Here is a 26162-nt window from a genome sequence, read left to right on the forward strand (position 1 = left end):
TGCAGATCTTATGAGTTTGTCTCCTATCATTCGCCTGTTTGATCGACCGTTCGCGTCATCAGTTGAAGTTCCACCGAATGATCTATAGATGGAACTGGTCGCCCTACAGTGCAATACTAGACTGACGGACAAGTTCTTTGCAGTGCGAAGTACAAAAGAATTCTACGAAAATTTTTCACAACATTAATTTCCACGCCTGTACTGAGAAGACGCGAGAGTTTTGTCCATGTTCGGGTCGACATATGTTTGTGAAAGATTTTTCTCGGTGATGAAAATGAATAAATCAAGATTTCTATCAAGCATAAGTGATGAAAGTTTTTGCAACTGTTTGCATTTGTCAATGAGCTGTGCTTTTGTGGCCGATATTAACTGTATCATTTCTCATGACCAGTGATAAAAGTGTTTTGATTTATTCCTTTCATAATTAAAAATTATTGTTTACTAACTGTGCATTATTGTCTCATTCTGCTCCATGTTACATTATTATCAGGAAAATTGGTCATTAAACCGATTGTTCTAATGTATATTTACATTTAGGTTTTTTTTAATGTGTGAAGGGCTACGCTCATAACATTCATATAATTGTCGCTTATTATGCAGATTTCAGACGGAAGTGACGAAAGATGTAGCAATAACGGTATTGAAATAACAGGTGATCATCGAGAGGTCTGTGGTTATGATTATGTTCAGAGGTTAGTGAGACAGAAATTATATGAGTGTAACTGAGAGCACCGAGAATTAGTTATAGGAAACCTTGCATTAGTTTAATGTTATTTGAAATCGTGAATAAGATTTGTTGGAGGCCGCTAAGTGCTCTCTTTCTTAAATCCTAGATCAAAAACATTACGCATATTTACGTGCATTCAGTCAAGCTGCCTTAATAAAAACCCACAGTTGTTAACTGTATAACTTGTCTTACTGGATTAAACTGTTAACGTAAAAGTAGATGTCTCAATGAGTAGATACCTTCTCATGGTGGGCTTGCAAGCTATGGAAAGAGCACTAGAATGTGCCGGTACAGAGTATTCCAGCAAGCGGATAAAACGACATCTGTGCGTACAAAAATGCACTATATGAACGCTGACGACTGTGGTGTGCACGCTGTGCACCCAGAAGTTGCACATGTGCAGGAGGACCGCACGAGTGCAGAATTTTTGGCCGGCCCTGATCTAGAGGAATCCTTCCGACATACCCAGAATCCTAAACTCCTCACCTGGTTCAGATTCACTGATGACATCTTTGTTCCTCCAGAACCTTAACAAGTTTTCCCCCATTTGCTTCACCTGGTCCTACTCAACCCAGCAAACCATCTTCCTAGATCTTGACCTCCATCTCAAAGATGGCTACATTGGTACCTCCGTCCATATCAAACCTACTAACCACCAGCAATACCTCCACTTCGACAGCTGCCACCCGTTCCATACCAAGAAGTCCCTTCCATACAACCTAGCCACCCGTGCTCATCGCATCTGCAGTGACGAGTGGTCCCGCTCAAATTATGCCAAGGGTCTCACTGAAGCCTTCACTGGCCGTAATTATCCTCCCAACCTTGTACAAAAACCAATCTCCTGTGCTTTATCTTTCCAGTCTCCCACCACCTCACAAAGTCCCACCATCCGGCCACAAAGAAGCATTCCCCTCATAACTTAGTACCACTCAGAACTGGAGCAACTGAATTACATTCTCAACCAGGATTTTGACTACCTCTCGTTGAGCCCTGAAATGAGAAATGTCCTGCACACTGTCCTTCCCACCCCTTCCACAGTGGTATTCCACTGTCCACTGAATCTACACAATATATTCATCCATCCCTACATAGCCCCTGCTCCCAGCCCCTTACCTCATGGCTGACACCCCTGTAATAAACCTAGATGCAAGACCTGTCCCATACATCCTTCCACTACCATCTACACCAGTCCAGTCACCAACATCACCTACCCCATCAAAGGCAGGGCTATCTGTGAAACCAGTCATGTGGCCAAGCAAAGCTGCAACCACTGTGCTGCTTTCTATGTGGGCATGACAATCAACAAGCTGCCTGTCTCCATGAATGGCCACGAACAAACTGTGACCAAGAAACAAAAGGACCACCCGGTTGCTGAGCACACTGCCAAACATGATATCCTTCATTTCAATGACTGCTTCACAGCCTGTGCCATATGGATCCTTTCCACCAGCACCAGCCTTTCTGAACTGCACAAGTGGGAACTTTCCCTGCAATATATCCTACATTACTGTATCCCTCCTGATCTCAACCTTTGTTAGTCATTCCCGTCACTCATCCAGCCTCCCTGTTCCTATTCCAGCACTATACAGCTCTTATTCCTCCATCGCACCCAGTCTTTTTACTTCTCTTCTTCCCCCCCCCCCCCTGCCCCCCCCCCCACCACTCCTCCCCACCTCTTCCCTTCCCATTGTCTAACCTTCCGACAGAACATAGCTGCCCTATCCTCTCTCCACCTCATCCCTGTGTGCTCCCCTGCAGCACTGCACTTCCACCATCTCTACCTTACTATTCCTCCCCCTCCCCACCCCCAGCCCATTCCTTACCCCCATCCACTCCCCTTTCCCATCATGCACTGGTGCTGCTGCTCACACTGTGGCTACAGCTGCCTGAGACTGCAGTTTGTGTGTGTGTGTGTGTGTGTGTGTGTGTGTGTGTGTGTGTGTGTCACATCTATTTTTGACAAAGGCCTTGCAGGCCAAAAGCTTTATTTGTTACAGTCTTTTTGTTGTTGCAGATTCAGCAACTCCGCTATATGGTGAGTGGCGACTTTTATTTTCATCATAATGTTATATAATTGAAACTGGAAGGTTGTGGATATAAAGTCCCTTCCTCTCACCCCTCCTCCTTACCCTTCCCAACCACCCACTTCCTACAGTCCTGGTGCTAAGCGTCTGGGAATAAACAACTAATTACATTGGTGGAGTGTGGATGCAGGAGCTCCACACAGCCTTATTGAAAGTAAAATCATTTAATGAAATGATTACAGAAAACCATGGAACAATGAAGTATTATTAATGGACCACAAGTAGATCTCATTTACTATGGCCAAACACTGCACTCTTTTACCTAGTAAAAGGGGTAAACAGAGGAAAACATAATGGCTAGAAGAAGCTTAAAACAAGAGAAAAACAGTTACTAACAAGAAGTAATGAACGTAAGATCTGTAGCTGCAAAGCCATATGTGGGGCTTTCTCTCTCTCTCTCTTTCTCAGCACTTACACGTAGTCATAGTGAAGGGTTTGCAGCCGACAGTACAAGCAAGTCTGTACACCTTTGATCTAAAGTGTTTATTTACTTATGACATATTCATGTTTGTTATTAGTATGTACCATTGTAATTACTAAGTTCATCTTTACAGACGATTCTTTCATAACAATGTATCTTATTAACATTATGAGTGATGAGCTGATAAGTGAAGGGAACATTTTGATAGCTCTTTCTTTCCATAAGATTCAAGCATTTAGCAACAAAAGAAAGAAAAGAAGCAGTTGCTAATGAATATATACACTCTTAAATCAGTAAAATGTTTATTAATAAGAGGCTGAAGTATGTATCTTGCATGACAGCTAATACAATAACACAAAATTTTCAGAGCAGACTGTTGAATAAACCCCACTGTCATGGAAAATGGTGTGTAGAAAACATAAAGATTATTCATACTACCATTTCACATTACTCTGACAATCTTCCTGCATCTTTATCTAAGCAGTGCCATACAGTTTAACAACTGGTCTGCTACTAATTTATCAGTCATCCACATCACAACCCATACTACCCTTCCTCCTGGGTTCACTGCTTGTCTTCTTTAATCATTTCTACATTCCTCATTTACATTATGATTTTTTAGTCCACCCCTATAGCTATGTCAACAGCATGTCTGTCTGCGCAGAGGACCCAGGTTCAATCTCCTGTACTGTGAGGGAGTTCTTTTGGTGGGAAAACTGTAACAGGGACCACAAGACTCATGACAAGGAGCTACTTCAATGAGAAGTGGTGGCACCAAGATTTGGGGAACTGACAACAGAGAGGAGTGTGGTGTGCTGACCACATCCCCCACCATCAGCATCTTAATTTCACCATTAGAGAGGATGACATGGTGGCCAGTCAGTACAGAATGGCCTTGATGTGCTACAGCCAGTAGCTGGTATTTAGATCCTTTATTTCTTTCTTTAATACTTATTTCCACTTCTCCAGTTATACTTGTCTCTGTCCTACTTTTGCAGTTCTTGATTCTCCACCTGTCCCATGTGTCTACCAGTATTCAGAGACTTCATTTTCTGCATTAACATCTAGTAACTAATTATTACTGCTCACTTATTTATTACTGTCTTGTCTCTGTCCTACTTTTACAGTTCCTGATTCTCCACCTGTCCCATGTGTCTACCAGTATTCAGACACTTCATGTTCTGCATTAACATCAAGTAACTAATTTATTACTGCTTTGACAACTTACCTGGTCACATTAAAATTATTTCTCGTCTCTCCCTTAGTTCTGTGGGACTCGTCATTACCCACATATTTTTTCTACACACTCACTTAAACACGCCACATTTATATTAGTACTTTACAAGTACTAATCATCATGTCCCCCTTTCCCTTTCCATTAGGGAATAGTGCACAGGAAGAATGAGGATGAATTTTTCTGATTTTCCCATCATGACCTTTATGTAGGATTTATGTGAGAGGAAGTACAAGGTTATCATAAATGAATGAAGCAATTTCATAAATTCACTGTAGCTTCATAAACTGACATATCATGATAAAATCAATACTCATAAAGAAAGACTCAAAAAATTTTGAATTGCTACAAGCCTTGACACTTCTGATTTCTGCTATGTGAGCACAACAGTGAGCAGTTTGGCAAGATGACGACACATGGCAAAAGTGCTTGAAATGGATTCACATCAGTTTGTCATAACAGTACAGTGACACTTCAGAACAGAGTTCAACAAAGATCCAGCAACCCCATCTCCATTCAGTGATGGTATGCACCGTTTTACGCATCAGGATGGGTCTGCAATGGGAAATCAATGAATCAGCCTGCAGTGTGAGAAGAAACAGTTTACCATGTGTGAGCAAGTTTCACTCGTAGCGCACAGAAGCCGATAAAGACAGCAAGCAGAGAGCTGATCGTAGCACAACTGGCTGTTTGGAAGATCTTAAGGAATCAACTGAAGCTGAAGCCTTACCACTTGCAATTGCTACAAGCCTTGACTCCCAGTGACAAAGCCATACACTTTGAATTTTCAGCACAGTTGCAACAGCTTATGAAGATGATGGGTTTTGTGAGAAACTCATCACAGTGATGAAGCAACAGTCTTTGTGCATGGCACAGTCGACATGTACAATGTGTGAATCTGGGGGACAAAGAAGCCCCACACTGTCATACAGCACATTCGAGATTCACTTGAAGTTAATGTGTTCTGTGTGGTCTCATGGTTTACATTCACAGTCCCTTTTTTCTTTGAAAAGACAATTACAAGACATGTGTATCTGGGCATGCTGGAAAATTGGCTCATGCCATAATTGGAGGCTTCATCTACCAACAGGATAGTGCTCCATCCCACTTTCATCATGGTAAATGATATTTAGGAATTCTTAAACAGGAAACTGAGAAACAAATGGACCATTCACACTGCCATTGATGATCAGTAATTCAAGTCATAGCCTCCACACTCACCCAACCTAATGCTCTCTGATTTTATTTGTTTATTTTTTTGTGAGCAGTTATGTGAAAGATTGAGTGTTACACCTTCTCTACAAACAAACCTTCCCGAACTGCGAGCTAGCATCAACAGTGCTTCTGAACAGATTGACACGGCCATGCTGGGCCAAATGTGGGAAGAACTTGCTTATCAACTTGGTATCTGCAGAATCAGTAAGGGGGTACGTATGGAGCACTTGAAAAACTTTCTGTGTGTTCAAAGCCCTGTGACAATATCAGATAATATACGTACAGCAAATTTGTGAAACTGCACCAATCATTTTTAATAACCTTGTAATGTGTTGATAAATTCTTCTTAGAATACACACTTTCATGATTTTAAAGCAAACATATCCATGATGCACATATGTTGTAATGTGACAGACCTGATGTGTGTCTGAAAGTTGAGTTTGGCAGGTCATAGGCTTGTTCTGCCCAGGGCTTTGGCTAGGCCGAATATGTGCTTATGCTGGTGAATATTTTTGTGTGGTGGTAGGGTGCATCTGGACTGCAAACAGGTGCTACGCCTCAGAGCAGATAAACAGTTAGACACGAGAAGTGACATAATGGAAAATCTGTTAGACACTAATTGTTGATGGTGGATAATGGTTGCCATCCTTAACACATGCAGTATGGCTAGGTTATGATGAAGGATATTACAGAGGAATGTATTAAATGTAGGTCCCAATATGCTACATAATTGTCAAATATACCTGCATATAGTAAATGAAGAAATGAAATTATTAGTAACAATGACTCCTCAATACAATTAGACTGAAAGATATCCACAATGAAAGGTAGGAAAGCATGCTAACACTTGCAAAACTAATAGCATAAGTAATGCTTACCACATTTCAACAATCAAAGTATCACTGGATAACTACTGGTAAAAGTTAGCAATTCAGTCCATCAGAATTGCAGTACATTATATCAAACTGGTGCAAAAGCATGAAGAATTATAATTACAAAATTAACTAGTTAGCAATGAAGTATTGTGAAAAAACAGACTGGCAGCCAACAGCACGTCAATCTAGAAGCACTACAGTGTCATAATACACTTTCAGAAGATATACTTTAGTGACATTTATTTATAAACATTGATAAATAAAAAGGTAAAAATCAAATATGTAAATTACAAGAGAAAGGTGAGAGATATCACCAATTGGAGTACTTGAGTGTTAACAGGAGACAATTTTTTGTAGGAAAAGCACTATACATACATACATATTAAATGATTTACTTAGGTGTTGGGGGGAGTGGAGCTCCACTCCCCTCAACACTTCAAAATTCTAGTCAACACAAAATGATTTACTTATGTTTATATGATATGATAAATTTGCACAGTACCCTCAGACTTCAAGAAGAATATAATAATTCCAATCCCAAAGAAAGCAGGTGCTGACAGATGTGAAAATTACCGAACTATCAGTTTAATAAGTCACAGCTGCAAAATACTAACGCGAATTCTTTACAGACGAATGGAAAAACTGATAGATGCGGACCTCGGGGAGGATCAGTCTGGATTCCGTCGAAATGTTGGAACACGTGAGGCAATACTGACCTTACGACTTATCTTAGAAGAAAGATTAAGAAAAGGCAAACCTACGTTTCTAGCATTTGTAGACTTAGAGAAAGCTTTTGACAATGTTGACTGGAATACTCTTTTTCAAGTTCTAAAGGTGGCAGGGGTAAAATACAGGGAGCGAAAGGCTATTTACAATTTGTACAGAAACCAGATGGCAGTCATAAGAGTCGAGGGGCATGAAAGGAAAGCAGTGGTTGGGAAAGGAGTGAGACAGGGTTGTAGCCTCTCCCCGATGTTATTCAATCTGTATATTGAGCAAGCAGTAAAGGAAACAAAAGAAAAATTTGGAGTAGGTATTAAAATTCATGGAGACGAAGTAAAAACTTTGAGGTTCGCCGATGACATTGTAATTCTGTCAGAGACGGCAAAGGACTTGGAAGAGCAGTTGAACGGAATGGACAGTGTCTTGAAAGGAGGATATAAGATGAACATCAACAAAAGCAAAACGAGGATAGTGGAATGTAGTCCAATTAAATCGGGTGATGCTGAGGGAATTAGATTAGGAAATGAGACACTTAAAGTAGTAAAGGAGTTTTGCTATTTAGGAAGTAAAATAACTGATGATGGTCGAAGTAGAGAGGATATAAAATGTAGACTGGCAATGGCAAGGAATGCGTTTCTGAAGAAGAGAAATTTGTTAACATCGAATATAGATTTAAGTGTCAGGAAGTCATTTCTGAAAATATTTGTTTGGAGTGTAGCCATGTATGGAAGTGAAACATGGACGATAACTAGTTTGGACAAGAAGAGAATAGAAGCTTTCGAAATGTGGTGCTACAGAAGAATACTGAAGATAAGGTGGATAGATCACGTAACTAATGAGGAGGTTTTGAATAGGATTGGGGAGAAGAGAAGTTTGTGGCACAACTTGACTAGAAGAAGGGATCGGTTGGTAGGACATGTTTTGAGGCATCAAGGGATCACAAATTTAGCGTTGGAGGGCAGTGTGGAGGGTAAAAATCGTAGAGGGAGACCGAGAGATGAGTACACTAAGCAGATTCAGAAGGATGTAGGTTGCAGTAGGTACTGGGAGATGAAGAAGCTTGCACAGGATAGAGTAGCATGGAGAGCTGCATCAAACCAGTCTCAGGACTGAAGACCACAACAACAACAACAACCGAATAACTTTAAAAACAGTCATTCTCTTGCAACAATTAAGGTAAAATCTGTCAACTAGTATTGTTTTTCTTGTTTTGATAGCAAGCATGCAATAGTGCTTATCATTTTGTGTGAGATAATTGATTTAAATTATTTTGTGTTTTACTGGCAATCACATTCTGAAACTGGTTTGTGACATCAGAACTGAAACCTAGGAGATGCGGTAGCTTACAAGCAGAAAACTACAAAAGATGGGGACAGTTGGTTTTGGAAAGCTGTAGAGGGAGGCTTGCGAAGGCAGCCGGGTTGATTTTGCATAATTCTTAGCATCCTTGGGCATCGATTCACCCATATTCACTAATACTGTCAGTACCCTAACGTTCCTTGATACCTATCAATTTTAAGGTGGTAGCCTCACGTGGGGCTCAGAGAAAATTCCAAGTTATGATGAGGAGTGAATAGCACTTATGAACAATAATGTTAGCTTGGTTACAGACTCAGACTCTTGAACTATGTAGGAATTTTGATACATTAATGGTGCAGTTTTATTACCTGAACTTTAATATTCAGCAAAATTGATTGGTGGCATTTCATCAAGCACCTGCTTGTATCAAGTTAATGAGCACTGATTTTGAATGATCACTCTGATTCACATTTAGTACAATAAATTCAGTTAATATATTTATGCTGATACAAGTACCACCTAAATCATTTGAGGTGGTCCACATATATCTGAACTTTATAAATTTTTTTGGGAACACATAACTCTGACAAGTGCAGGTATCCCTAGACAATGGAGATGAATTGATCCACACATTCATCTCTTCCACCAACTTACAGTAAAGGTAATTTAGACAAATTTATTCGTTCTGTATTTATGACTCTCATCTCCCATTGCAGTTTGTGAAGTTGTACACTAGTCTGTAGTGCTGGCCCAGATGTTTCGAGAAAATATCCACGACTTTCTTGCACTTACTACATCTACACTCCGCATATCACTGTGAAGTGCAGGCAGATGGTACATCCCATTGTACCAGCTAATAGATTTTTTGATTCATGTATGGAGCACAGGAAGAATGATTGCTTAAATGTCTCTGTGCAAGCTATAATTAGTCAATTTTGTCTTTGTGATCCCTATGTAAGTGATATGTTGGGGATTGTAATATATTCCCAAATTCAACACTTAAAGTTGGTAGTTCGTTGTAAAAGTTTTATAATGACATTTTTACAGGATAGATTGTGTCTTTATTCAAGCTTCTGCTGGTTCGGTCTTTTCTGCACCTTCGTAAACTCTCCCATGATTCAAACAAACCTATGACCATTCATGCTGCCCATCTTTGTATTCATTCAGTATCCCCTGTTATTCCCATCTGCTGCTGGTCCCATACACTTGAGCAATACTGCAGGGTGTTTTGCACAAGTGTTTTCTATGCATCTCCCTTGCAGGTTGATTGCATTTCCCTGGTACTCTACCAATAAACCCCATTCTGCCACCTGCTTTATGTACTATAATATATGTCTTATGAAATATTAGGAAATTTGCTTTACTATGGTATGTAACAATTCAGAGAAGTCGCACCTGCAGAGTATGACTCTATGCCAATACTGACATGACTCATTGGTCACTAAAGAGCATTACAAAAAAGTAATGATGGCCATTGTAAAACTCCACTCATTTATAGTTATTGAGGAGTACATTCAACTTAGGAAAAGGTATATGTACAGTTTATTGTAATTAAAGTATTTGATTATTGAAATGTAAAATAGTGTACATCTCATTACATTCCTTTCAATTCAGAGAATATTAACAAATGATTTAATTTGAGGTCACTAACAAGATTTCAAAAACAGTTTCAGAATTAATGCTTTATATTCGATTCGGGCCTTATCTGAAAGGCAGCTTATCTGAAAGGCAGTTACATGAGACAAGAATACAAAGCTCATATTAATTACAGTAAACAAAGAACCTTCTGCCTTATACATTTATTTCAAAGATCATTTTTATTGTAGTCATATTCTGAAGTATTAAATTCATAATTAGTCATGTGCCCCCAAAGATAAAGTAAGCAATAACAATAAAATGAAAAAATGAGAATTTTTAAATAATTTGATTATGCTGCAATTGAGCCTATGTATCGTTCCATTTCATATCTGTGCAAATGCTTAATCCAAGTGTTTGTATGAACTAATTGATGTTATAGTCATAGCATACTACATTTTTTCATTTCATGAAGTGCACAATTTTACATTTCTACATATTTAAAGCAAGCTGCCAGTTTTTGCACCACTTTGAAATCTTATCAAGATCTGACCGAACATTTGTGCAGCTTCTTTCGGACAGTATTTCATTACACATAACACCATCACCTAAAAAAAGTCTCAGGTTACAATTAATATTGTCTGTAAGATTATTAATATACAACATGAACAGCAACAGTCCCAAAACAATTCCCTCAAACACACCCAAACTTACCTCTACATCTATCAGTGGCTCTCCATCCAAAATAACTACCGACCAATATCATTGATATCGATTTGTTGTAGAATATAAGAATATATTCTGACCTCAAACATAATGGGGTATTTTGAACAGATTGACTTCCTCAATGCCAACCAGCATGGTTTTCAAAAACATTGATCATATGAAATCCAACTCATACTTTTCTCACTTGACATACTGAAAGCTTTTGATCAAGGCAACCAGGCAGATGCAGTATTTCTTGATTTCCACAAAGTGTACTTATTGTCAAAAGTACGATCATATGGCGTATCAAATGAAATTTGTGACTGGATTGAGGACTTCTTTGTAGGGAGGACACAGCATGTTATCATGGATGGAGAGTCATCGTCAGATGTAGAAGTAGCTTCGGGAGTGCCCCAGAGAAGTGTGTTGAGGCCCTTGTTGTTCATGTTGTATATTAATGACTTTGCAGACAATATTAATAGTAAAATCAGATTTTATGCAGGTTATGCAGTTATCTATAATGAAGTACTATCTAAGAGAAGCTGCATAAATATTCAGTCAAATCTTGATAAGATTTCAACATAGTGCAGAAATTGGCAACTTGCCCTAAATGTTCAGAAATGTAAAACTGTGCAATTCACAAAACGAAAGAACATAGTATCTAATAACTATAATATCAATGACCTATGCCAGAATATTGCTCAAGTATGTGGGACTCACACCATATAGGACTAACAGAGGATATTGAACATTTACAGAGAAGGGCAGCACGAATGGCCGAAGGTTTGTTTAATCCATGGGAGAATATCACAGAGATACTGAAGGAACTGAAATGGCAGAATTTTGAAGACAGACATAACCTATCCTGAGAGCGTCTATTAACAAAGTTTCAAGAACTAGCCTTAAATGAAGTGATGAGTCATAAAACTTTTATGTTGCCACACTCATGATAAACCTAATATTTCCCATATGATTTTTCTTAATTCCACTTATTCTGTACTAACTTATCTTTGAATCATAATGTTCTGCAGTTTATTGTTTCCAAATGAAAAGTAAGATAAGCAGCTAGGTCTCTAAGTTCTATTATCTCTTCAGCAAAGTGTAGGTCCGTGAGAAACTGGATATTTTTTGTGGTCTCAAGCTATTCCCCAATTCTCTGTCACTCACTCTCAATATTCTAACACAAGGGTCAGAATACAGACATTGTACGAACTTGCACGTGGCACCATGACCTCCAACAACACTAGTTGGCATGTACATACCTTTTAAGTAAAAGGTCTCACAATGACTAATGAAGATCCACTTGATGAATGCAGTTTTAATGGGCTCATGACATGCTTTATAAATATGAATTTCCTTGTTCTGACAAAATACTTTAAATCAGTTCATAGCTCAAAAATAGTTGTGTGTAAGAAAATTAAAGGAGAACTGTAGTCAGAGTGGTATTAACCTGGCACCAATAAAATAAACCATTTTTCCTCTTTGAGGATATCTATATCAAAACTATTATTAGTGACGATGAGGCAGCTGTAGCAACAATAATTACTAAAGAACACATGGTAACTGAAACAAGCACATATATTAATTAATACCGCATATAACAAATGTTTCTTGAGTGAATAATCTCTGTGTACTACGCAAATATTATATTAATGTGAGGTTTGAAATATACTACACGCTTAAAAAATAAATGAAAGTCTATCTTTTTAAGCATACACTTAATACAGCATTAAGATCTACTATGCCCTGGAATGGTCAATACATGAACAATTTCTTACAAAACAATGGTAGGCAATAAACAGGATTGAAATAACAGGACACTTTGTGGATTTTTACATTGTGGGCATAGTCTCACCTCCAAGACAACTTTATGCATTTTGTCAACATCACACAGATACTCCTGCACATTCTCATCATTGTAATACAAATGCAAAACAGCTGAGACACCATGACACGCTTGTGCAACAAGTGCTCCAGCATTCCATTTGGAAGACTTTGCTAGATCCCCCCGCATTATTATATACTGCACCAAATTCTTGCTCATTTCCTCCTGACTACTGCTGTTCAAAACCTGAAATGTGTTCATCAGAAATGAATAAGTAATGAATTTGATTATTCAAAATTAAAAAAGTTACAGAAAAACAAACAATCTTACATATTATTTAGTAAAAGATGTTTATGTATTCAGATACATAATATTGTCAGTTCCAACATAGCTCTATATATGAAAGATTGTGGAGAGGGAAATAAAAACATCTGTCTTCACTAGCACAAGTAAATTCAAGTTGCTAACACCTGGAAATGATTTAGTGTCTCTAACACATAAGCACTACTGCTTAGGTAGTGGTTCAAATTTCACTAACAACTGTTGTTATCACACTGAAGAGTGTGTTTTATCAATGTCGAGGCTTTCTGAGATGAAACAATACCGCAACAGAATAAGGAATGGTGAGGAAATCAGTCACTGTATAGCTGAAGAAATTGCTGTGGCATTCAGAAGATGTAATTTAGTAATACCACAAAAACCTAAATTTAATCCCACTTCTCTCAGGTACGAGTTTAGCACCTTAATGAGTGTGCCATTACACTCGACAACTTCTGTAATTAGGATTGTGTGCCGACATGTTCCACAGAGCAGTTAGAGGTGTTAGCAGCCAGTGGGTATGCCAATAGATTAAAAGCAGTCATCACTCTCTTCTGCACACCACTAGTCATTTACCAATAACAATGCAGCTTGTGAAGGATGGAAGTAGTAATGGACATATGAAATATGAGAACAAGTTGAGAAACTTTTAGCAGGCATGTAGAAGTCATGGATAATAAATGAAATATTGTTTTGGTTAAACGAGGGAGAATTTATCTTCAGGAAGTGCAACTCTCATTACAGTCACCACGCACACAGACATAAATAGACTGTACTCCAAACTGTCACAATATTAACTTTTCTCTGTCAGGGCAGAGTAGGTAGTACTTTCTGAATAGTGCACTCCTTACAGTTATATTCAAGGAGAAGATGGGCTACGTGTAGACCAGCTGGAGGAAATGAAGTGGGCAGTCATTTGACTGGAGTATAGTTGACCAGGGAATGCAGTTACCTGCGAAGTAAACCAGACTGTCTGACTGACATGGTCCATCCAATTATCTTTGGTACTACCACTTGTCACTGGAGAAAATGAAGAATTAGACAAGAAAGTCATTTGATGATATATATATATACATTTATAATTTTTATATAAGCCATGTGAACATACACTGACGTGACAAAAGTCATGGGATAGTGAAATCCACTGATGCAGATGGTGGTGGTATCATCTACACAAGGTATTAAAGAACAGTGCATTGGTGAATTTGTCATTTGTACTCTGGTGATTCATGTGAAAAGGTTTCTGAGATGATTATGATGGAACAATGGGAATTAACAGACTTTGAACATGGAATGGTAGTTGAAGGTAGACACAAGGGACATTCCATTTCAGAAATCATTTGGAAATTCAATATCTTGAATTCCACTGTGTCAAGAGTGTGCTGAGAATACCAAATTTAAGGTCGGTCAGTTGATTTGGGGAAGAGACCAAACAGCAAGGTCGTTGATACCATTGGGTTAGGGGAGGATGAGTGAGGAAATCAGCCATGCCCTGTCAAAGGAACCACCCCGGCATTTGCCTGAAGCGATTTAGGGAAATCACAGAAAACTCAAATCAGAATGGCCGGATGCAGGTTCGAACTGACATCTTCACAAATGCAAGTCCAGTGTGCTAAGCACTGCGCCACCTCACTCGGTCGAATTTCAGGTATTAACTCTCACACTGGACAACACTTTATAACGGAGAGCAGCAGCATTTGCATAGTTGTCAATGCTAACACTAAAGCACCACTGAGAGAAATAACTACAGAAATAAATGTAGGATGTATGATTACTGTATCTGTTAGGACACTGTGGTGAAATTTGGCATTAATGGTATACGGCAGTTGACAACCGACCCAAGTGCCTTTGCTAAAAGCATATCACCTGCAGTTCCCCTCCTGGACACATGACCATATCAGTTGGACCCTACACAACTGTAAAACTATGATCTGGTCAGATGAGGCTTGATTACACTTGGTAAGAGCCAACGGTAGTGTGCGAGTGTGGTGCAGACTCCATGAAGTCACGGATCTAGGTTGTCAACAAGACACTGTGCAAGCTGGTGGTGGCTCCACAATGGTGTGGGCTGTGTTTACATAGAATGGACTGATTCTGCTGGTCCAATTGAACCAGTTATTGAATGAAAACAATTGTGTTCGGCTACTCGGAAATCAGTTGCACCATTCATGGACTTCATGTTCTCAAACAACAATGGAATTTTTATGGAGGACAATGCATGATGTCACCAGGCCACGAAACTATCTGCACAACATGGCCAATGTCTGTAGTGTTTGCTATGTGACTTGTTTGGAAACGCACTTGATGAACCCTTCGCCCTCATGCTTTCATTCAGTACCGCTCAATTCTGTTTCAGGTTTGTTTTGCCAGCAGTGTTAGTTTTGTTTTAACAGTGATACACGTACATACATATAGGTTCTCTAACAAAGAGTTACCTGATATGCACCTTGTGTATGGGTTTACTGAATGCAATGGAAGAATGGCAGGACAATACTAGCTGAGTTTTTCCTGCAGTGATGAAATTTACATCACCCTTTTTGCAGCTGTACCTACAGATCCTTCCCCTGCTGTGTAAATATTTTCTCAAAAACAGTGGTACCTGTGGTGGTAAATCAAATAATCATAATTACATTATTGCTCTGTAATCATCCTTTGGGGACCAGGTCTCTTTAGCAAAATATCCAGGAAGAGAGAGAGAGAGGTGTGTGTGTGTGTGTTTTTCCGCGCGCGCGCGCGCGCACGCGCATGCACACCATATTTCCTATGATGAATGGCAGCTTGCTCTAAATGTTGAACTGCTTGACTTATTCACATTGATTTAGTATCTTAAATATCTAGACATAATGTTGCAAAGTGACAGGAAATGGAATAAGCACATATTATTGGTTGTAGGGCATATGAATTGATGACTTCGGTTTACTGCATTAATTCTATGAATGTGTAACTCATCTATAAATGAGATCATGTAAAAAACACTTATGTGACCCAATCTTGAGCACTGCTTGAGTGTTTGTGATCCCTACCAGATCAGATTAAAGGAAGTATTGAAGCAATTCAGAGGTGTGCTGATAGACTAGTCACTGGTAAATTTGATCTTGCAAGTAGTGTTATGGGAATGCTCCATTGAAGTTAAGTGGCTGGAGGGAAGATGTTCTTTCTTTTGCAAAACATTATCAGGAAAGTTCAGAGAATGGGAATTTGCATCAGATGACAGAGGAATTCTACTGCAACCAAGGCAGGTAGACAGTGGTTTCTCCATTTGAGAGTGGAGTAGTTACACAGTACTCTCCACTATACTTTGTAAGGTGCCTTGTGGAGTATGTATGTTGATGTAAACTGATATTGGCAGCTGAAGTTAATTTTAATTGTGCTACTTTTAAAATATTTATTTTATTAATTTGTAACTGTTTTTGGGTCTACAACGTTTTTACTAAAGAAGATTGGGCTAAAACAGTTATAGCTTTTGGAGAACATTATCAAATCCATAAAGAGCTGCAGAACTCATCGAGAACAACTATTTTGGAACCAAACAAATTTCATAGTTTCATCTGGAAAAAAAATTATATTCTCATCTCAGTAGTCGGTGTGGTTACAAAAATATGTCAGTAGTTACTTTACATGCCATTGTAACTATTCATCAAAGTGAGAATAATTTATCAATTTATTTAGTACGTCAAAAAGTGAGAGAGATGCCTCATCCAATATATGGGATTCAAGTAAGTGATGCTACTCCAAGAGCATGAAGGCTGCATATTTTACTTTCCCTTTTTCCGTATTCAAGCAAGTATGACAGAGACTCTGACTGAAATGGCACACTGCTCGTGCTTCTGGAAAGACTGCTCCATGACAAACATTACTGCTACTTTCCACCTTTTTGTTGGAAGATTGGCAGAGGGATCTTAATTAAATGAGTGCAGTATCCCATGTCTTGCTTAAACTGATAACTTCATTAAAATAAACAACAAGTTTACTGTTACCAGTCACGGTAAAGTGTAACCTAAAATGTTCGCATTTAATGATAACTTCATCCTTGTTTATAAGATTTTCCAACACCCTATGTTGATAGATTTCTTATTGTGGTGTCCCAGACACTTTGATCCTGAATCATGATACTGGTCTTGTCATATTTTATAGTTTTGTTCCAAGCAGAGTTTGGCAACAACTACTTGCTTAATTTTTTTACTTTGATATGTACTTTTGTTTGCTGCACCTCTCCTAGACTGTTATCATGGTATGTCCCACATACAATACACAACACTGGAACTACATGCAGTAGGCTCCCAGGTTTTGAAGGCCTGTTTAACATTACAAAACAGACCTTTTTTGGTGGGTGTGAAATGTACTGGACGTCGTGTTTCTGCATGAATATGCTGATTTGTTGGGATGTTGAGCCAGCAAATGGTAGTAGATAAGCAACCTTTGGTTTCCCCTTTTTGAACTTCATCTCCTCCACAGGCATTCTTGATTTTTGACTTCCATGCATACAACTTTGGTGAATCTAGGGACTCACTCCTTAGGAATATCATTACAGGCATTTCAGTTCTTTAGTAGGGCTGTCATTATTTCACTGTGTTAAAGGTCCGTGGACCAGAGACTTGAGGTCTTCCAGTGTAGATTTTCAGTAAGTTCTGCAGCTAAGGGACCCATGTGTTCTTTTCTTTTAACTAATACTATCAAGAAAATTTAGCTGGTTTTATCAAATTTAATTATGAATATTATATTAGGATGGATAGAGTTTAGGTCTTCTGCAAAATTCCAAAGTTCTTCCATTGTGTGTCCATGTATTCATAGTAAAATATTGGTTTTAACTTAACATATTAATACTAGTGCCTTTAGCTACACTCAAAATATTTTGATGAAGCATGCCAAGACATCATATATTTGAGCCCACACCCCTTCCACCATATTGTGGCCTTATCTGTAGCATCTTCCCTCATGGGACAAGGTGGAACCCTCTTACTTATATTCTGAGTGACCTCCTTCCAGATATTTCCTCTTTTCAGCTATATAAAGGAGCCTGAATTTCTGGAAGTTAGAAGCACTGCCTGTTTATATGATGTGCGTATTGGCCATATGGTGAGTTGCACCACGTGAAAGAAATACTGACCGGTGTATTTGACAGTGAAATTAATAAATTTCTCACTTACTTTTTTTTTATAATGTTAAATAAATTTTGACTTTTATTTTGATATGGAGTGCACAATAAGATAACACCATGTGTCATCTAGTTGTAGATCCTCGAAAAATTTGTTAGACTTTGATTACACTGTGCAATACTTAAGACGATGTACACAGAAATACAGGTAGAGCTGCACTCACTTTCTTATTTTCCCTCATATTTGATCACACAGTAATATTCTACTTCTCAAAACAGAAACACAGGTAGAGCTGCACTCACTTTCTTATTTTCCCTCATACTTGATCACACAGCAACATTCTACTTCTCAAACTGTGAACATAGTTCGTGTTCTAAAACATGCTACAAACCTGGACTGAGAAACAAAACAGGGCTAAAATTACAACTCAGAGAATGTGGCAGGCTGATCATTTAAAAAATAGCTTGAAATAGCCATCCCGACAATACACTCAAATTTACTGCATAACAACTTAGGAAGTACATCAGACAATTCACAAAACCTTTTAAGTACTATCACAGTGGTTTCAATGTCTGTTAACACAGATAGAGTAAAAAAGTATCTGCCCTCATTATGGCATATGAAAAACAACCAATTAAAAGTGGTTCAGTGAAATCTCTTCACCACACTGTAGGATCCATTCAGCAGAGTGGGAAGCCTTGCGTCATCGGCCTATGTTCTATTTGCAGGTGAGTTATAAGCCACACTTTACTCTACATCATTTCCAATCATTCTTCTGCCCACCAGTGTCTTACTCAGCAATTAAATAGCAAGGTGATGGAATGCAGGACAGCAGGATTGACAATGTGGGATTTCAGAACAGGCTTTCTTCGCTGCCACATCTGCTTATTTGATTTTCTGAATTCGCACAAGCCCTAGTAGCCAGAATACTGATACCTTCTTCCCTAACCTTTGCATATGCAGAAGGGTGTCCTCAGCTATTATCTTCTTGGTATTTGCATTGCAGACTGAAGGGGATCCAAGAGCATATGAAGAATTTTTCAGCAAACACATTTCATCTACTCTAGTACCAGAAAGATCGATATGACTCCACGTTGAACAAAGTAAATTGATCTGGCAAACAGATATTTACCACAAATTCAAGGAAAACTACAGAGCAATGAACATTGTTCCCCAGCTGGGAGCCATTTGTGAACACTGCTGTACAGGGTGTTTCAACAGGAATAGCAAATATTTTAGGAGCTGGTGGTATAGACTACTTTGAATAATGCATTCCGTGTGTTCCAGTTTAATTTGTTACAGAGATACAGCTGTTACACAAAAGCAAATTATTAAGTCTGAAGTTTATCTTAATAAATTCCACCTCCGGCTTCAATATATTTCCGAATTCTCATGACAGCACAATGTATAGCTCTTCCAACATTATCTTGGGGTTCTTTTATGAGGACGGCAGTATTCATAACACAATCAATAAATTTGTCTCTTCTGTTTACTTTGTAAACTTCATCTTTCAAACATCCCACAAGAAAAATCTAAACGAGTAAGATCTCTGGATGTTAGTGGTCAAGCCAAAATGACCATTTCTGCTTGCCCATATTTCAGGAAATGGACTTAAAAAAAAAAAAGTTACAAGGGCAATTTAATAAGTAATGTGAAACATTTTCTTTTTTTTCTGAAAGCAGGTTGGTTTTACTCAGTATTCCAATATACCACATTATTCCCCACTCTTTTGGCTACAGAACCAGGTTTTTTCAATATAATCTCCCTTCAATTCATTTGCCTCATGCCATATTAATGGTAAAGCCTGTATGCCTGCATTGTACCACTCTACTGGGTGACACTGGAGTCAACGCCATGCTGCATCAATAACCCCTCCCCCCTCTCCATCATCCACGTACTGCTTCCTGCAGACAGCATTCTTCAAACAGATGGTCCTTCATTTCTCTTTAGGGCCTTCTGTTATGCAGCGAGGAACCCAGTGGGTAAACAGTTTTCAGTACCCCAAATGGTACAGATGTGTGTCAGCACTATCAACAAAGACGTCCAGTTGAGCAGAGAGATGTTTCATAGCGATACATTGATCACCTCAAATGCAAGTGTCCTCATGTTTCAACACTGCACACACGTTCCAACACTGCAGGAGCCACAGCTGTGTGGCGCTGGCCAGCATTTGGGAGAGTGGGTACATTTGGGTGAACTTGTTGCGATGATGACAGACACCTTACCCAACGACTCACCGTGCTTTTGTTCAGTGCCAGGTCTCCACAGACATTATGCAAGCACCTGCAAATACCTGTGATACTCTGGTTTTCCGGGGGTGGGGACCTCAACAACAGCTCTCTGCTTGGAATGCACCTCCATTACAGACATCATTTTGAAAGCTACATATAGCGATGCCATCTATCGGAACTTCATGAAACTAAGGGACCTGAAGTGGGAATATTCCATAATGTCTCACAACATATTCCACATTTTCTGGGCCAAAATTGGCCAACAAAAAAAAAAGGTGTTACACTGCTTGTTGAATGTCCCTTGTAGGTTAGAAGTGGCCAGAACTGTCAAAGAGGGGCGGGGGTGGGGTTTGGGGGGAGATAATCTTTCAGTTGGAAAATGACAGGTACTTCAGCAGTGGAAAAACTGGCACGCCAACTGCTATATGACACAGTTCTCTTCACTTGTGGGAGACTTTAGTGTCGCAACATCAGTCTGCTCTAGCAAAATAAACATGGCTGTGTTACCCTTTGTTTTCGTCAATGAAGAAGAGCATTCTGTAATCCGTTTATTTGTTGTCTGAGGGTGTAATGGAAGCTGAAATCCGCAGAAGAGTTTCAGCACAATATGTGCGAGGAACTGCCAGCAGCTACTGAAATGTCATGCTAATGAAGATGAAATGTTTCTTAAACAAATCTTCACCAGAGATGAAACATGGGTTCATCACTTTAAACCAGAGACCAAATTCCAAAGCATGGAATGGACACATCACAAATTTCCAACCATAACGGAATTCAGGAGTTAACCCCCTACAGAAAAAGAGATGCTCACAATTTTTGGAATGTACAAGAGTCATTTCTGGAATATTATATGTCCACATAACATCTCCCACATAATTCAGATTCTTCAAAATATGCATTTGAAGGTGTTGGAACATTCTGTATAAGTCTTGATTTCATCTAGATGGATTTTCATTTGTTCGGTCCATTTAAAAATTGTTTAAAAGATTGTTAATTCACATCGATGAAAGGGGTGAACGAAGTGGTACATGTGTGGCTTGCTGCTCAATCAAAAACTTTTCTGTGAAGGATGCTGGAAAGCTTGTGCAACAATGGACCAAGCACATTGGGAAGGAGGGAGAGCACACAGAGAATGACATCACTGTAAATTTTGTACTGTTGGACTAAAGTAGAAAAATTGTGCAGATACTTTTCAATTTATCCTCGAATCTATTCCCAAATTCAGATAAATTTATGACTGGAAAATGTTTTTAGTTCAATGAAGAGATTATTTTACAGAATCTGCACAAGTGAGCTTGACAGATGTATTTTGAGCATTGAAAAATTTTCACAGTAACATTATGTTCTATTGTATTTAATTTAGTGGTTATTCTAAAGTACCACAGATTGGAATATTTACAAGCTATATATTCTGAGAAGATCAAGTTACCTTCTCTCAGAAAGGATACCAATTTATTCCTTAAACCATATTTCAAGATGGGCTACACATCACTATTGGTATCCCTTGCTTCAAATTTCCCTAAGCAGTCTAATGGTTCAAAGTTCTTCTGTATCCATTTTGGTGATGTTAACATTACAAGAGTAAAACAAATCTAATTCAGATCATATTTGTTTTTCTAGGGGTCTATGAACATTGCATTCATGCTAATTTTTTGACTGTCCCTCCTATACCACCACAATCAGCTTTTCCCGTGGCTAGTTGCAAGGAATCAGAACTCTAGCACTTACATCGAAATGCTGTTTGGTACAGATATAGGTTTACAAAACTAAAATTGCTTTTGTACTGGCCTGCACAGCTATCATTAAAATAGTGGGTTCTTTTAAAGTGCGAGTTGATGAATTCAACCACATTTTCTCGAATTTTGTGGACCATAAATACATTATGTTTCATATCATCACATAAAACACACAGACACTTAACTGTTTGTAATAATACATATAATGCAAGAGTCAGATGCCCAATGGTATACTTAAGGTTCATCATCAACAGGAAAAGAATAATTTTCACTAAAATCCACTGATACCAAAAAATGGCTCTGAGCACTATGGGACTCAACTGCTGTGGTCATTAGTCCCCTAGAACTTAGAACTACTTAAACCTAACTAACCTAAGGACATCACACACATCCATGCCCAAGGCAGGATTCGAACCTGCGACCGTAGCAGTCCCACGGTTCCGGACTGCGCGCCTAGAACCGCGAGACCACCGCGGCCGGCCCACTGATACCGCGGCAATATTTACATCAGATGATTATTTAAATGTTTTAGAATGTTCTGGATGAGTCATTCCACATTTGTCTGAAACAATGAAATTTACAAAAACCATTTGTGTATGAGTTAACAGGAGTGCAGCCTACATCAACAATTTATTCAACCTGCTTCATTGTCAACTAAATGAGTTATTTTTTCCCTGCCTGAGAGCTGCTAGCGAAGTGAATATGTACAGCCAGTAAAATGTGTTTGACACGGTATGAGCATTGGAGCCATCACGAGGATATCAAATACCTGTTGCTTAGCCCCAAAATAGCTATAAATATAATTGAATATGATAGTGTTGACTGAGAAGCACACTGTTTTGTGAAGATTGCCAAAGTGAAATAATTTTGTGGACCATAAATACATTATGTTTCATATCATCACATAAAACACACAGACACTTAACTGTTTGTAATAATACATATAATGCAAGTAAATTCCATAGAATATTTTTCTCAGTTATTTTTACATGTCCTTAGAGAATGTATAGTAGGTAGAAAAATGTAAATGTGCCTGCACCATGAGATATCTGCCATCAAACAGGTGAGGGGCACAACAAAAGGAAAATGCCCTGAGTGCATGCATAACACAAGTTAGGGGAAGTTCTAGTGGCAAATATTAGTCGTTTCATTGTTAGTGTGGTAATGACCCACACGGATAGTCAAGTGTGTTAAACACCCACTTCCAGAATGCAGAGGTGCTCCAGCCCCAGATAAAATCCACAAAGTGGATCAGCAATGAGGGTTTGTGTGCCGACCTACATGGACGTGGTTTTTAGGTAATTTTCCACACGCCACAAGGTGAATACCAGGCTGGCACTCAAGTCCAGCTGCAGTTACATGATTCAGAAACATTTAGAAAACTTCCACTCATTTTCACATGAATGACACTATATGCAAACAATTAGGGTATAATATCCCATCCTGCAGCTGGAGGAGGAGGGGGGGAGGGGAGGGAAGGAATCCCGCCACCCCTTAAATTAACCAAGCCAAACCTGTTAATAACCATGGCAACTCTGCACTGTTGCAGGACAAAGACACAAGATAAAGAGGAAGATTGTGAGTGTGGTAAAGGACAATGGTGGTATTTCAAACTGTTGTGTTGGGCCGCAAACTGTTGTGACTTCCCCTTGTGTGAATGTAGTCAGGCTGAAGAACAATAAGATCCAATGTTTCAAACTAGATATGTATCATGCAAACTGACAATGCCCCTTCACTCTTAGCCACTGACAAATGAATGTCTTCTATTACATTCTCCAACAAAATGAAACTATAAATTTGCTGGACAACGGGTTGCTTGGTTGGTTAAAACCATTACCACTACAGTTTATGCAGTGATTCTGGTAACAATTCATCTTAACTAAAATAACAAATGGTTAGTTACTAAATGGCAGAACAAAGAATAACCTTCTGTTTAAGCCTGTGTAACTACGAAACAATGAGCAACTAAGGCAATGCAATTAAGACCTCAGGCAGGTCCTGGATTGTTTGTTATGTCGGGCACAAAATGGAGGGAAAATGGAGGGTCACTTTCTTTTTGGAAGACATTGTCCTCTCAGTGAAATGGAGATCGAGGAATTAAGTATAATATCTCAGCTATACTTCTAGAATGGCAGGAAATCGTAACTACAGATTGACAGACTCAGAACTGTCTTTGATCAGATAGTGTGTGATCATGAGTCAGAGAAAACAAACTGTACAGTTCAAGAATAGGATATCAAATGTTGTGGATGTCACATGCCAGTGTGCTACAGTGTTTTATGTCTGAAACTTTACTATCCAAAATCTATATCGATGGCTTGCCTAGTATTACGTTGTGTAAGTCCACATTATGCGCAGATGACACCCCATCTGTTACAGCTAGAAAAGTTTTAGCAGCATTAAAATACGAATCATCTCACAGAGCACAGTAAATGGTTTGGAATTAATTAACTGAATTCTAATGATGAAAAGACTGTAATCCACTGCAGGGCATGTATTACAGATAAAAAACAAAGGAAATAAAATCTTATTTTCAAAAAGGGCAATCAGAAGCATTCGTGCAATAAAAAATAAAGAGCCATGAAGAACATATTTCAAAAGACTGAAAACACTGAGTCTAAATACACACAAAGGAAAATCAACACAAACATAAGACTTCACCAGCCTGTTCATCAACATGATACATGCCAAAACAGTAGATTTACAGTCCAGCTGCCAGACTTTAGAAAACCCAAGACAGTCACTAATACATAAGTTTATAATTATTTAACATGTCATTAGCACAGGCAAACAGTACGACACTTAGTTCATTCAGAACCATGACATGAAACTGGCTTAGACAAAAGACATTCTATTTAACATAATAAGGTAACTTAAAATGTCTCTGACAGTTGGGGTTGGGTTGTTGTGGGGGAGGAGACCAAACAGCGGTGTCATTGGTCTCATCGGATTAGGGAAGGATGGGGAAAGAAGTCGGCCGTGCCCTTTCAAAGGAACCACCCTGGAATTTGCCTGGAGCGATTTAGGGATATCATGGAAAACCTAAATCATCTCCGGACGCAGGATTCAACCATTGTCATCCCGATTTAGAGTCCAGTGTGATAACCACAGTGCCACCTCACTTGGTGTCTGACATGTGATCCCGAATAGCAAACAAAATAACATCAAATACGTTCATACATGCAAAAATGGATAATAAATGATCCACAGTACCCGGAAAGTAATTGTGGTAAAATCGAAACCACAGAGTTTCAGAAGCAGAAAATGGACTAAGGCTGCCTATAAGGTGGGGGTGGGGGGGGGGGGGGTATTAAACGGTTAACGGAGTAATTTCACAGTTATCAATGCAATAACTTGTTTAGCCTAACTATTTACCAGGTCTACAAACACAAGTATAAATAGGAAAAATTAATAAGCATTTGTTAAAGGTTAGAATGTCCTCTCCACGCAGTGAAAAGTTTATTGTAAAACACATTTTTTCTTTGTACTCTGAAGTTTTTTATGAGAAATTCAAATACAAGTGACAAAAGTGAGGGTATGTAAATGAGTTATGTTTAGCGTCATATGATATACCGATGGATGATGACGGGATTACCGCACGCTGCGAACCGACCTGGCTGTTCTGAATTGACGCAATCTCTCTTACACCGTTTCAACTTTAAAGTTACGACAATATTTCATTGCGAATATGAAGCTGTATTATCATTTTCGACGTGGCATCTGTAAATGCTTTTTATTCTTGTTGCGTAATACAAAACAATTTTATAATTACGAGCTGATTTGGTAACCTCATTGTGTTCTAATGACAATGTGGTATTTTTCTATTCATCGTAATATCACCATATAATTAAATTTACGTCTTACATTTAACAGATTTAACAAACTGCCGGTACATATATTAAGCTGCGTGTAGCATTTCCCTCTAACGAAATCGGAGTTTTTTTTAAAACATTTGACAGATTATAACAGGCCTAAAACGCAAGCCAACTTCGTTTGTTTACGTACTTTCACTCATCCGTCTGTGTGTACACCGCTGTCAGGCAACTTCAACGATGTACAATGAAGTATACCATGTTCATTGTTTAAGGGCCTCTGTGT

The 26162-nt window shown here is 38.7% G+C and overlaps 1 protein-coding gene across 2 annotated transcripts in view; it reads right to left on the minus strand.

Annotated features, from left to right (window-relative positions):
- Nucleotides 1-26155, minus strand: part of LOC126268986 (putative peptidyl-tRNA hydrolase PTRHD1) — a 30951-nt gene extending 4796 nt beyond the window's left edge. Inside the window, exons 1-2 of one of the 2 annotated variants that reach the window (XM_049973956.1) lie at nucleotides 26070-26155; nucleotides 12714-12929 (exon numbers count right to left, since the gene is read on the minus strand). In XM_049973956.1, coding sequence (XP_049829913.1) covers nucleotides 12714-12902 — 189 coding nt within the window. In that variant the 5' untranslated portion in view covers nucleotides 12903-12929; nucleotides 26070-26155. Of the gene's footprint in view, nucleotides 1-12713; nucleotides 12930-25928; nucleotides 26010-26069 lie in introns of those variants that run through there. The other variant, XM_049973957.1, reaches the window with a different exon arrangement.
- Between the last annotated feature and the right edge of the window lie 7 nt (nucleotides 26156-26162).

The sequence above is a fragment of the Schistocerca gregaria genome, chromosome 1 (genome assembly GCF_023897955.1).
Source record: "Schistocerca gregaria isolate iqSchGreg1 chromosome 1, iqSchGreg1.2, whole genome shotgun sequence".
NCBI lineage: Eukaryota > Metazoa > Arthropoda > Insecta > Orthoptera > Acrididae > Schistocerca > Schistocerca gregaria.